The sequence below is a fragment of the Sinocyclocheilus rhinocerous genome, unplaced genomic scaffold (assembly GCF_001515625.1).
Source record: "Sinocyclocheilus rhinocerous isolate Xijiao unplaced genomic scaffold, SAMN03320098_v1.1 scaffold1198, whole genome shotgun sequence".
Classification (NCBI taxonomy): Eukaryota; Metazoa; Chordata; class Actinopteri; order Cypriniformes; family Cyprinidae; genus Sinocyclocheilus; species Sinocyclocheilus rhinocerous.
Window position 1 is genome coordinate 516,007 of NW_015649585.1, and position 14,315 is coordinate 530,321.

Here is a 14,315-nt window from a genome sequence, read left to right on the forward strand (position 1 = left end):
TCCCTCAAGTTGTTCCAAACTATGAGATTCTTTCTTCTGTTGAGCACAAAAGAAGATATTTGGAAGAACATGTTGCTGGTAGTCATAGACTTCCATAGTATGGGGGGAAAAAAATCTTATGGAAGTCAATGAGTAACTGTTTGGTTACACACATTCTTCAAAATATCATCTTTTGTGTTCAGCGGAAGAAAGAAACTCATACAGGTTTGGAACGAATTGAGGGCGAGTAAATGATGACAGATTTTTACATTTTTTGGGTGATATATCCCTTTAAGACTTCCTGAATGAGACCTTGTGTGAACGTTTGCTGTCTCTCTGGTCTTTCAGAACGGGACTTTGCGCATTGTGGACAGGAAGAAGCACATCTTTAAGCTGTCCCAGGGCGAGTACATCGCTCCTGAGAAGATCGAGAACGTCTACACTCGCTGTGTTCCGGTTCTCCAGGTCTTTGTGCACGGAGATAGTCTACAAGTAAGTGTAGACACTTTAGTACAGCAGTTTTGGGCATCAAGCTTAAACGGTAGGCCTATCCTTCTGTTTTCAGTGCAGTGACACTCACAGCAGTCTTGTGTTTCTCTGTGTGTTTAGTCTTATCTGATAGGAGTTGTAGTTCCAGACCCGGAGGTGTTTGTCGACTGGGCCAAAGAAAGAGGGATCGTTGGATCATATGAAGAGCTTTGTCAAAATCCTGTGAGCTTTAATGCCATACACAATACACACATTTATCTCCCTTCTGGTGACCAAACTACATGAAACATGCTTATATCACTTGTGCACACACGGTAATTTCTCAAGATATCAATAGTTTTAAAGGAATAGTTCACCTGAAAATTAAAAATTTGCTGAAAATGTACTCGCCCTCAAGCCATCCAAGATGTCAAAAAGTTTGTTTCTTCATCAGAACAGATTTGGAGAAATGTAGGATTTCATCACTTGCTCACCAATGGATGCTCTGCAGTGAATGGGTGCCGTCAGAATGAGAGTCCAAACAGCTGATAAAAACATCACAATAATCCAAGTAATCCACACCACTCCAGTCCATCGGTTAATGTCTTGTGAAGGGAAAAACTGCATGTTTATTAGAAAAAAAAATCCATCAGTAAAGATGTTTTTAACTTCAAACCGTTGCTTCCGGCTAAAATACAAGTTCATAATCCGTAATATTGCTTTCTTCAGTGGAAAAAGTCGTCTTGTATGAATTAGGAGAGAAATATGCACAGATCAAGCACCCATTTTAAGTGAAAACAATCCAAAACAGTTCTAACCAAATATGTTGGTGGATTTTGATGTGATGTGGATTATTATTATTTTTTTTACTAGAGGAAGCGTTATTATGGATTATGGACTCATATATTTTGGCCAGAAGCGACTGTTTAAAGTTAAAACACCCTGATGGATTTGTTTCTTACAAACACACAGCTTTTCACTTCTTCAGACTGGAGTGGTGTGGATTATTGTGATGTTTTTATCAGCTGTTTGGACTCTCATTCTGACGGCACCCATTCACTGCAGAGCATCCATTGGTGAGCAAGTGATGGAATGCTACATTTCACTAAATCTTTAGTAAATTCTCAGCAGATTTTCATTCTTGGGTGAACTGTTCCTTCAAACTGAATGACATTTCTTTCGGTCCCGTTTGACCGGCAGGATGTGAAGAAAGCCGTGCTGGAGGACATGACGGCAGTGGGGAAGGAGGCAGGACTGAAGTCATTTGAGCAGGTAGAGGAGCATTCTGGGTCGTTTACAACTTAATTGATGGCATGTGTCAATTATCACATACAGTATGATAAATGAGTCATCATTCATTGTTTTTAAAGATGTACAGTATGGAAATGCATTTACAAAGGAAGTCTAGCAGGCCAGTGTTCATCAGGATTGGGCAAGTTGTGGTGTTGTTAAAGCACTTGCATAAAATATTAAAATATGCATTACTGCTGTTGTGAAGTCCAGGTTGGAGTTTTTTGTTATGCATTGCCAGTGTAACTCCTGTGGGTGGAGCTGGTTCCATGTTAACCAGGGGTCTTCAGCAGGGGGTCTCCCAGTCATTGCTTGAGTTCCCAGTGATTTTTTTGTAAAGAGAAAAAGGAACCACAAAAAAAAAAGGGCAAATGTTCTCTCTTTGTTTTGGATTTTGTTCCGGTGGTTCCAAGGCAAATTTCCGGGGGTGGAGGGGGGATGACTTAAAATGATTTAAAATAAGACAAAACATACAGATTGTAAGTTATTTTAGCAAATTTTAATGTTTCTTATTTTAATTCAGCCCCTTAGCAGCCGTTTGTTCTCTTTTGAAGAACCAGTCTTGAAAAACATGAGTATATGAAGTAGCCTCATTTTGAAAATGTTGTTTGTAGACCTTGAAAAGTCATATAAATGTAAAAAATGGTGATTTTTTTTTTCTAGCAATGCCAAGCTCTAAAATATTTTGAGTAGAAATTGAATAAAAATATTTTTAAAATCCTTACTTTTGGGTTAGTTCACCCAAAAAAAATGCTAATTTTCATAATTTACTCACCCGCATGTCATTCCAAACCTGCACGTAGGGCTGCCACTAATGATTATTTTGGTAATCGAGTAATCTGTCGATTATTCTGATGATTAATTGAGTAATCGGATAATTATAATGAATGTTTTTGTGGTAATAAAAATAGACCTTTTAAAATGACTTAAATACATATATAATAGCAATGTGGCAATGATAATTAGTTCAAATAAAGTATCACAAGCAAGTAATCATTTGAGTTTATTGAACAAAACTATTAAAATAAATGCTCCACACATGTAAATGATAACAGTTCGCGTGGAGCAGCATTTTTTACTGTGAACGGAGCCGCTTTGACACACGCATGCAACCTGCACACATGTAAAAAATATATGTGATGCAGGATTAATATATGTGCTTTAATTATGATTTTTGAGGATATATGAGGACATCAATTGTGTTAAAAGGAAGCTCAACCCTACTTGCTTGACAGAAGGACAAATTAGGTTTGAACCTCAGTTGTTCTTCATACATTAAACAAGTATTTTTAAGCAGAATGCTTAATTTTGGGTGAACTATCGCTTAATACTTATCCAATAAATAATAGGATGAACGATTAAACAACTATTATGGAAAAGTCATGGAGCCTTGTTGTGGACACTTGAAGGCCTTGGAGTCAAATGTTTCAAAAGCTTCAGTTTCAGCTGTTTTCTCTCTCTTTCTCAGGTGAAGGACTTCTATTTGCACCCTGAAATGTTTAGCGTGTCAAACGGCCTCCTCACGCCGACCCTGAAGAGCAAGCGTGTGGATCTCCGGCGAGTCTTCAGCGAGCAGATCGCACAGATGTACAGTAAATCACCCATATAGACCTCACACGCTCTCCACAACACATTTATTTCTCTAAAACATTTGAACTAACTTCAGACTTGCTAAACAAGCCAGATGCTACTGACAGGAAACTGTTCTCCATAATTTATGATAAATCGTCTTCACATCTTTGCTTCTCATGTAGTGATCTAGATTGTGTTTTAGGTCCTTTTAGACAGCTTTGATGGTTTGAACTGAGGTCATATAGGCCTGACGCAGACACTCAATCCTAATACATAGTTCAGGAGCATTCAGTAGCATTTTCCAAGATTTGGGAACTGATGAACTTATTTTAATGAATAGTCTTTCGATCAGTGTTGTCGATACTTTACAGTTTTGTAAGTTGCACCTCTAAAGCACAATCTGTATGAATTGTAATGCTTTGTTTCATTTGTTGTGTTGCCATGAAATGACTGTTCAACAGTCTGTAAATGAGTGTTTTCAACTGTAAATGTTTGACTAATTGCAGCTGATAGAGATGTACTGTATTTTACTGACATACCTTATTACAGTTTTTCCTTTTCACACCAATCACCGCTCTAACTGACAAAATCAGCTGTTGTTGAAGCACAGATCTGATTGGTTCATGTGGATGTCACTTTGGTGAAAAGGCATGCCGATCTGTTGCTTACAAGAATACTTTACTGGTTCATTCCCAAGTAAATCCCAGTCCTGCCCAGACTGCAATACGTGTACTAGACGTCATTTTGGATGAAGGTGGCAAGATAAATGAGTCAGGAATTTTCAGACATTGAATATCCACAACCAATTTACTGTAAGAATGTTTGACAAGTAAACACAACAGCAAACAATTTGTTTAAAGGAATACAATTTTACAGACGAAAAACGCACACATTTTTGGGAAGCGTAAGGCTGTGGTCCAGAGAAAATGTTTTAGATTATTTCAGAAGTCAAACATTCATTTCTTTTAAAAGCAGTTTATAAGTTGCTTAGTAGATGCTTTATCCAAAGGGACAAAGGCACTGAATAGTTTACACTGGACTATAGTGAGCAACATACTCACTTACTGTGAAGGCACATTTCAAATAATGTCAAACCGAACCAATAATCTTTTGTTTATACAATCAAGGCTCTTCCAGTTTCAAAACTTCACTATATAGTGATTGTCAGTAACTGATGCTATTCACAACAATAACACAAATGAGATGAAAAATGTGTGGCTTAAATAATTGGCCCTTGTGTATTATGGCTGTAAGACTACTGGTAAATATATATATATAAACCGGTCTTTCCTTCATTACAAACACAATGAGCACAAACACAGGTCAGATACAAAAACAAAACAAAAGATGAAAAATGCTTCACGTGTGTCAGTAGAGGGAGGCAGAGTATCATTGAAATGCATGTAGCTCATCACAGAATCCACACCAGACTAACATGATTTCTGTTAACCGACATTCGCACTGTAACATTTTCCCATCTTCAACAATTCTCGGCACTGTTCCAGTGTTACACTATTTTCAGAAGATACTTTAAAAAGCATAAAAAAAAGCTGAAGAACATACTATTGTAGTGTTTGAACGCTACGGAAAACAAAATGTTCATCATGTATAAAAAAACTAAGCTTTAGCATATTATGGTTTGAATATTAATTTGGCCTGTGGTCAATGGGAAAGCTTTAAGATACACATGTAAATGATCTGTTAAAAATTCAATTGTTGGTCGGTTATAGTGACTGTAGTAACAAAAAGAAAAGACAAGACTAGAAAAACTAAACCCAGGAAGTTTGATCAACAAAAAGTGACTGGAAAAAAGAAAAGGTAATTAATTCCAGCTGAGATTCTAAACTTCATGCTAATTCCCGCTAAAAGGTTTTACAGTATCATCTGTGTTTTCTGATGGCTTCATCTGTCAAAATGACACACTATCACTATCAACAAAAAATAACAAACAAAAAAAGAGAAATAAATTAAATGTTGACGTGACTTCATTAGAACATCAGAGTAAGACGTGGGTACCAGGATGTTTTCTGTCTCAGTCGTTGGCCACGATGGACAGCGCGCGCAACTCGTTCAGTTTGGCCTCGTTCTCTTGCTTTCTCTGTTCATCTGTCAAACCGCCCTGATCAATCTGATCCGTCAGTTCAGTGAAGATCTTGTGCATCTCTGTAAAATAGGCCACCTGACAGAAAACAAAGGGAAAGAAAGGTCAAGTACACACAATTTTTACCATAAGAATGACATTTCAAACAGGAGTTTTTCACCTTTCCAATTTGAGTTTTCAGAACGTTAAAATGCGATCCAGTATGCCTCTGAACAACTTCCTGTTTCTTTGTCGCTTTACGCCACAACACAAAGCTACTTAGTGAATTATTGTGCATTAGTGGCGTAATTGGTCATTTTTATGTACCTTATCTTCATATAGTCACAGGGAATGATGGGAAAAGTAGTTTTGCAGTTCAATACAGTCTTAAGGTCTTTGCACACTGAGTCTGAAATTCTCGTCCGAAATTTTCGCACATTACAAAATAAATATGACCTTACACACTTGACTCCGAAACTTCAGTATGTCATAAAAAAAAAAAAAATAGGAACAGGTTCGATTTTCTGCGTTTTCGCATCCGTTGCAAGCATTTTGATAGGAAACGATGACGAATACAAAAAAAAAAAAACGCATATGAAATTTTCAGACTCAGTGTGCAAGGACCTTTAGTCTAATCTCTGGCTAATTTAATAGCATTTTCTGGACATCTTAATCACGGTCACATAAAATGTGTACAAACCGATAACATTCACAAATCCAGCTGCATATGATCAATGCCACCTAAAATCTGACATGATTATAATGGACACGCCCCTAAAAGTCAAAGCCACTCCCCTTCATAATGACACACCCGTTGAGCTGGAAAGTCAGACTCAATAAAACCCCCAAGATTCCCTACTGTGATGGTCTTCATCATGTAAATATGCTCATTCTGACAGGACACAGCCCAGTCTAAACTAAAATAGAAAATGACTGCATATCTGAGGCCTTAATTTGTACGTGAAATCACTTTATGCTAAATAAAGAACTTGACTTTTTCCAAAGAAGGGATATTCTTCACTCCCGCTCATACAGGAAAATGCTACGGCACAGAGATAACGCTCGTGGGTCTGTGGGTAGTAGCAGGTGACCCCGATCTTCTGCGATCGCTGTGTGAGCGAGCGAGTGTCGGCTGAAAGCTTTCTTGACACGTCCCGCCCCTGCTCTTCCCCCGGCCCGTGAGTCAGGGGTCCCGCGAGAGACGCTTTGATGATTAATAGCCTTTAATCACATTACAAGACTCCAGGAGGAGTGGGCCGCCATTGAAAGCGCTGGGAAATACAGCTGCTCGGCTCTCAAACCTACACACAGCACATTTATTCAAGCTGCTTACTGTATGTGCGCTCGCAAACAAATCCACATCTACTATGGCCTTAAAATCCAGTGAGGAAAAAAAAAAAAAAAACATTCTCAGGACAATACGAGTGGTGCAAAACTCATGCTACAGTATGTGGCTGCTAAGGTTTTCAAAGTGGTTTTTAGCTTGTGGTTGCTAGGGTGTTCTGAATGGTTGCTAGGTGGTTTCGAACCCTAATGACTTTCCTTAAACAGACAAAATAAAATAAAAAAAAATAAACAAAAACTACAAAATAGAGGTTTGTTCAAATCACTGACCCTAAATATGAGCAATAATAATAGCAATACATCATTTAGCAATACCAGTATGAATGTTTCTGAAAAGCAGAGCCCGTAAAAGCTAAATCTGAGTGGGAAAAGGTTTGTCTTTTACATGGGGCGATCAAACTGAAAAGCCATTTCCTCTTTGGTCTTGTTAGCTAGAGATACGGAGCAGAATTTCGATTGATGAACGCAACTCAACTCCATTGTTCACACAGGAGCCATCGGCTTCAGACACCCACGGATTGCAAAGACACTTTTTAAGGTTTTTGTAGGGCAGATGTATAAATGCGGCACCAAACACTGTGATGAAGCACATCTCTTTTGAATAGATTGTGTAAACTGCCTCTGGGATTGCTCGAAATGACTTCAGACTCTAATCAAAGACTCCACGCTGGCCGTCAGTGGCACTCTGTGATCTATGAGAGGCCAGTTCCTGCCCAGTGCTGAATGGAAGCGGATACTGGTCTGTCCTGTTTATGGTGGTCTCACCACATGAAGAGCGGAGAGGGGATCTGTTTGCCGTGCAGCACGTGGGGCTGGAAGGAAAACTAGTTCAGAGGAAAATCCGCCTTGGACCTGTCAGGGATCAATCAAAACAACCAATGAATGATGCCGCCACACACAAGCTAAAATGCAGGTACGGCACCGTATTTATGTCTCTGCTTCAGGCGGCACGCCCACAGACCGTTCATGAGCTGTATGATACATGTTGCACAGACAGGAGCTTTCTCGAAACAGCAAGCTCCAATTTGATTGGTTGGTTATGATGCAGCTTTTGGTAGTCAAGGCACACGGTCTGTAGAAACTACTTTCAAAAGATTCAAGTTGGCATAGTTCATGACATCACAGGTTTCAGTAGCTTAAGGCAGTTAGTAGCAAGAAAACGTGGCATCCTCAATAACTGCCCACTCCTGCTTTCATTCAGAGTTAAGTCCATTAAACAATCTACTTATTACTTTCAGATGGAAGGATATTCTGACCGCAAAGTCAACACACATTTCCAATCATTCCTTTGCTGCTGTCTGTTTAACTATTTGCGGAGACAGCTGCGCCATGATTCGAACGAGATACCACACCAATCTATTATTGTGGTTTCACCGATTTTAGATTTATCGCTCTTTAAAAATCACACACAGAAAAAAACAAAATCAACTGTGGTCATAGTTGAACACATCATCCAGACAGACCCTTCCTGTTTAAGCGGGTGATTCTTGACCAGAAAAAGCTTCAAAGGGAATTAGTATTTATGCTTCTGTCACACACACATTAATATATTCTAAACACACAGCTAATTAACTCATTAAACATATACACACACAAATTGTAAGACAGAGTCTACACTGTAAGCCACAGATGTCCAAAACTGAGTCTGTCTACACATTTAGCATCACGTCACCTCAGAATACTCAACAACCACGGACCAATAAGCTGTAAACAAAAGGCTACCTGTTAAGCGACAATAAAGTGAAAGCAAAATTTGGTAAAAATATGTCTGTAAAACTGTCCATTCATCCATTCTCCACACCACTTGTCCTCTATAGGCCGAGGCCGCGAAATACTCCCTGGATGGATGGCCAGTCCATTGCATGGCTAAAGCTAAAGTACAACTAAAGTCTAGGACAACAGCACATGTGTGAGTAATTTGGGTGCTCGAAAACAAAAGGTCCAATAGGTAGTGTGAATACACAGAACGAGTCCATCAGTGCTCATGGTCAATAGAGAATACTCTGTTGGAGATGTAGCAGAACACAGAAAATGAAGTATTGCCAGGCCTTAACAAACACAGACTTACACGCATTCATACTCACACCTACTGACAATTTAGTGGTTCCAATTCAGCTGACTTGCATGTCTTTGGATTATGTGGGAAACTGAAGGAAGCTGGGACTTGAACCTGGCACATTCTTGCTGTGAGGTGGCAGTGCTACCCACTGAGGCACTGCACCCCTTGTAAAGTTGTTGATATTGTAAAATTACTTATTAGTATCCCAACAATCAATGGAACTGCTGGATTAGGTCTCAAGCTGTTCTTTAGCATTGTTGAATTTGATGCACCATCTTTAGAGCACAAAGTATTTCTCTTCATTCCAGCACTCTGTCTAGCTCAGGCGTTTCCAACCCTGCTCCTGGAGAACTGAACTTCCTTCCTGCAAGCTTCAGTTCCAACCCTGCTTCATCAAACTTGCCTGTAATTTTCAAGTAATCTTGAACACCTTGTTTAGCTGGTTCAAGAGTGTTTGATTAGAGTTTGAAGTAAACTCTCCAGGATGGTATCCATCCAGGAACAGGGATGGCTACTCCTGGTCCAGCAGTTCCTGAATGCCAGAAAGTGTCCTATGTAAATGTCTAGCAGGGTGACAATGTAATGATCTGTGTCATTCACTTTGAGTATTTCTCCGTGGGGAGCCAGCTTTTGCTCAATGCACCCAGTGTAGACAATGCATGTATTTTTGAACAGGTTTAGACCATTTCAAGGCACTGAAACTACGCTTATTAGAGTAACAAATCACTTGCTCTTATGCGATCGTGGTTGCAACTCTCCTATTAGTGTTACTGGACCTTAGTGCTGCCTTTGATACTATCGACCACATCATTCTCTTGGACAGGCTCAAAAATGATGTTGGAATTACTGTGATTGCATTGGCATGGTTCAATTTGTACTTATCTGACCATTATCAATTTGTAGCAGTAAATGAAGAGGTATCATATCAATCAATTCAGTATGGAGTACCTCAAAGCTAAGTACTAGGACCGCCATTGGTTTTCACCCTGTACTGAAGATGAGGTTTGTGAATATATTTTGTATGCGTCCAAAGATTTCCCACTCATATGAGAAGTCAAGACTCAAAGCAGTGGCTTCTAGGAAACAAGTCTACATGTGTAAATTTGGCTCATTCCGAGGCCATCCAGGATGTTTGTGCATGCATCTTTCTTTAGGCCAAATTTCTATTTGTCCTCATCCCCTGATATAAGGCTGTGTGTATGTGTGCGAATGACTCAGCAGGATGAGGGACTCTCAGCATGACTGAATATTCGGTGAGTCAAACTGTGTCCACTCCAGGACTACTGGAAACACAAACACACACTGTCTAATGTGACGTCCGTCAGATACAGAGGGAGGCAGCGTCTCCACACCGCACCTATAGTAAGCAGTCTGGGGAGTCCACCTACGCCTTCTATATGACAGAGAGACACCCTGCTCTACCTCATCACAGACAGCTGATGTTGGTTGACTGTGTCTTGGAGTATGTGGGTGTTGGAGGTATGGCACTCCGGGTTACTGAAAGCGCTTGATGAATGAGACTCGGTCATCTGCTAGGCCTCTCTCTCGCTCTATCTCTCTGCTGCCCATCTGTTAGCTGAGAGCTCGAGGAAAGACTGCATTTCAGGCCTGATCTATGATCAGCTTAATGCATTCATGTGTTCATTTATTTATAACCTTTATTTTTTTCCACAGAGAACCCACATCTAATTTTCAATAGAGCAAATGACAAAAGCGTAGCATGACAAAGTGTTGCTACACAAAAACAATCACAAAAGACTGTTGTCTCCATAAAGTTTGCAATGGTTTTAGCTAAAGGAAGTTTGATGTTGTTCCATCCATGACATTTACAAGCTGAATTCAACTGCTGTTTACTAGTCCATACTAGTAGACCAGAAGACAAAATCAGCTACTAGATGACTCCAGTTATACAAATGTACATCCTGTTATCAAATAGATAGTTCCAGTTCTGGATGCTGATTGGTCAATACAGCGCTCTATTCTTTCTAAAATACATATAAGTGATGTACAGTCAGACGGTAATCTTTGTAAAACTAACCGACTGGTTCATCAGCCACGTTTTTAGCATTACCGAAAGGTGAAAATATTATCATAGTTTTTTTTCCCCCTCGCAGTGATGCCATTAAAGAAATATTTTTGGTTCCTTTCAGTGAACAGTTCTTAAAAGAACTATTTTTCTTAGTGTGAACAACACTTCATAATCTAAAGAAACTTTTTCCACTATAAAGAACGTGTAATTGAAGGGTTCCATTAATGTTAAAGGTTCTTGATAGAACCATGATAATAAAGAACCTATATTTTTAAGATTGTCAGGATGGAATTGAGATGCGATGAAGGCCAGATTCAAACATGCATGCCCTACACGTGACCAAGTGACTTGTAGGCTCACTGTGTGTATGACGGCATTGTTTGTCATCATGAAGGCTGTTTCCCGTTTGGTTAATCCTTCTCAGGCTAATCAGATAACATAAAACCAAACCTATTAACACTTGACGCATTCACATTAAGAATCATCTCCTAAATTAGGTAAACGCATAAAATGAGCAAAGAAAAATCTTAACACTTCATTTAAACTTTCTAGAAAGTAATGAACACTACGTGGGTAAATCTCAAAACCAGTCAAAAACATTTCAGATGTAAAATATTCTCATTTTGATTATTGTAATATAGCACCATTTTTAAAAGTTTGTACACTCTAAAAAATGCTTGGTTAAATATAACCCAGCGCTGGGTTAAAAAGGGACAAATCCAGCTATTGGGGTGTTTTGACCCAGCAGTTGGGTTGTTTTGAGTCAAAACAACCCAATAGCTGGGTTTGTCCCTTTTTAACCCAGCATTTTTTAGAGTGTATAAATGTAGTTATTATTCTTCATTCTAATAAAATTGTAAATACTAATTTTCATACAATTTACTATGTAATTCATCTGTTATACCAGATCTATAACAACAGTGCATGTTCAAGTAGACAGTTAGGAGAGGCTTTCTCTCAAGATGGCATTTTTGGGGATCATAGGGCACTGGATCAGGTCCTGACAGACTCAGACCTGACAGATCTCGACTGCCCGCTCTGCCCTGAGCCGTGAAGATTATGGCTTTTAAATATGTGATTAACCCACCAAGAAAAGGCCTGCTTGGACTATTCAGCTTTAACACCAGCTCTCAGTTAAGTCAGTGTTGTAAAACACTGTGTAAAATAGGTTATATCCACCGTACTTACAGGATACGTTTGACTCAAGAGGCAGATGACAGCAGAGGTGATCCATTAGTTTAAAACTTACTATTGTATATGCTTCTTAATGCAACTATATTAACGTTTAAGTCCATGTGTACTGATATCATATGTGATGTCTGACTAGACTGCATTATCTCCACTTATACACACACAGGTGCACCAAAAAGCATTTGGACACCGGTAAGAATATGAATTTATTATTATCCATCAAGCCAGGAACAAAAAACAAAACAAAAAAAGTCTGTACAGACACACATGCAAAATAACATCATGACATGAGAATAATATTAACATCCTAACTCTGTGAAAATGTCAAAGAGGGGGTAAATGCACATGTCCTGAGGCCGAGACTGTGTGTGTTGACTTGGCTTCTCCTCTTTTACTACATTCATTAGATTCTAATGTTTAGCTCTCTCTCACACACACACTCTCCTTAAAATAACACACAGTCTGAGCTGTGGACATAAGCAGGCGGGATTGTGGGGGTTAATCACATTAGAGAGAGGGGAAGTGTGTAGAGTGAGACAGTGTGTGAGCACAGCATAAAGGAGTGTTTTTGTGTGTGTGTGTGTTACTCAGGGTTAATCACATTAGATCTGGGTGGAGGGAGTGTAAGCTTTAAAATTTACTACTGTGCGTGTGTGAGGGTGTTTCTTCAAACTAGATTTTTATTGATTTAGATTTTTGGCTTTTATTTCTTATTAAAAACAACACATTATTTTAAGTTCAACCTTTTGTTAAAGTAATACCATATAACATATTACCATTACAACTTTAAAACAGTCTTTTATGCATATATTTTGTTAATCCCTTGTCTCAGACTTTTGTCAAACCAGCCATAAATATTTAATTACAGCCACAACACTGAATTTTGTATTATTTCCTTATTTTTATACATATTCATGTAAAATACGTAAAATATTTTTGTTTGTGTAGAGTCATAACTACATCATCCAGGTGTTAAAACGTTCAAAAAAATGTATTTTTTATTGAAATCACTGGACTATAAAATAATCAACAAGACGTTTCGGTGTCTATCCAAACAGCTTCATCAGTTGTAAAAACATTTAAGTACTCGTGCAAATATCCACAATATGTCACATTATCAACAGACCTATAGAGGTACTACTATTTTTGTCGAATATTTTTTTTTATATATATTTTTGTCCCAATATACATAATTTGCACAGTACACTTGATCAGCATCATATATTGTACAGTGAGATGTTATAGCATTTCTCTTACTTCATTCTTAATCGTCTATTGTCATACTTGATCTTCTACTTTTATTATATAAAATTTTTTTTAAAAGGCTACCCAGCCAGCTCACCAGTTAGTCATCATTTGAAAGTTTGCAAGTATTAATTTTATCCTCTACTTCTGTATTTTTCCCCCTCAATTTAAATCCACCTGTAATGGGAAAACACATCATGATTTAGATTTATATGATCAGCTTCCAACTTTTCTGGCTGATTTCGCTACTGTGTACTGTTTACATATAATATAATATACAGTGGTGGCCAAATTTATTAGAACACTTGTATTTTCACCAGCTAAAAATGGTTTTAAGTCAGTTATCTCTATCTTTTGCTGTAGTGTGTCAGTAGGAAATATCAGTTTACATTTCCAAACATTCATTTTGCCATTAATTGTAATAATCCAGTGAGATTTTAGTCTGACAGCAGCCAGTGCTCCACACAGAGATCTGATCTGATCCTCATCAGTCTGTCTGAGATTACATGAACAGAAGAAACTGAGACAGACTCAATCCAGAAGAACTGTGGCAACGTCTCCAAGATGCTTCAAGAAACCTACCTGCGAAGCTACAGTACTGTTAAAAGTTTTAGGCACTTGTGTAAAAATGCTGTCAAAAATAATGTCATATATAGATTTTCTTTATCAATTAACTTCTATTAACTAAATTAAATCAACATTTGGTGTGAGCATCCTTTGCGTTTAAAGCAGTTTTTGCCCTCGGTGCACTTGAGCAGAGTTTTTCAGGTAGCTTTGCAGGTAGGTCTCTTGAAGCATCTTGGAGACGTTGCCACAGTTCTTCTGGATTGAGTCTGTCTCAGTTTGTTCTGTTTCTTCACGTCATTCCAGACATACTGGATGATGATCAGATCAGATCTCTGTGTGGAGCGCTGGCTGTTGTCAGACTCCTTGTGCATATTCTCCATATACTGGATTATTACAATTAATGGCAAAATGAACGTTTGGAAATGTAAACTGATATTTCCTACTGACACACTACAGCAAAAGATAGAAATAACTGACTTAAAACCATTTTT

The 14,315-nt window shown here is 38.4% G+C and overlaps 2 protein-coding genes across 3 annotated transcripts in view; one reads left to right on the top strand and one right to left on the bottom strand.

The window, feature by feature from the left end:
• The window catches only part of LOC107710839 (long-chain-fatty-acid--CoA ligase 6-like), a 26,365-nt gene extending 22,196 nt beyond the window's left edge, over nt 1-4,169 (top strand). The window contains exons 18-21 of the mRNA XM_016515690.1: nt 328-471; nt 589-690; nt 1,648-1,719; nt 3,206-4,169. Of these exons, the coding sequence (XP_016371176.1) occupies nt 328-471; nt 589-690; nt 1,648-1,719; nt 3,206-3,346 (459 nt within the window). The 3' untranslated portion in view covers nt 3,347-4,169. The remainder of the gene's footprint in view (nt 1-327; nt 472-588; nt 691-1,647; nt 1,720-3,205) is intronic.
• Nucleotides 4,103-14,315, bottom strand: part of LOC107710841 (bridging integrator 3-like) — a 66,268-nt gene continuing 56,055 nt past the window's right edge. The window contains exon 9 of one of the 2 annotated variants that reach the window (XM_016515692.1): nt 4,103-5,488. In XM_016515692.1, the coding sequence (XP_016371178.1) occupies nt 5,342-5,488 (147 nt within the window). In that variant the 3' untranslated portion in view covers nt 4,103-5,341. Of the gene's footprint in view, nt 5,489-5,942; nt 7,586-14,315 lie in introns of those variants that run through there. The other variant, XM_016515693.1, reaches the window with a different exon arrangement.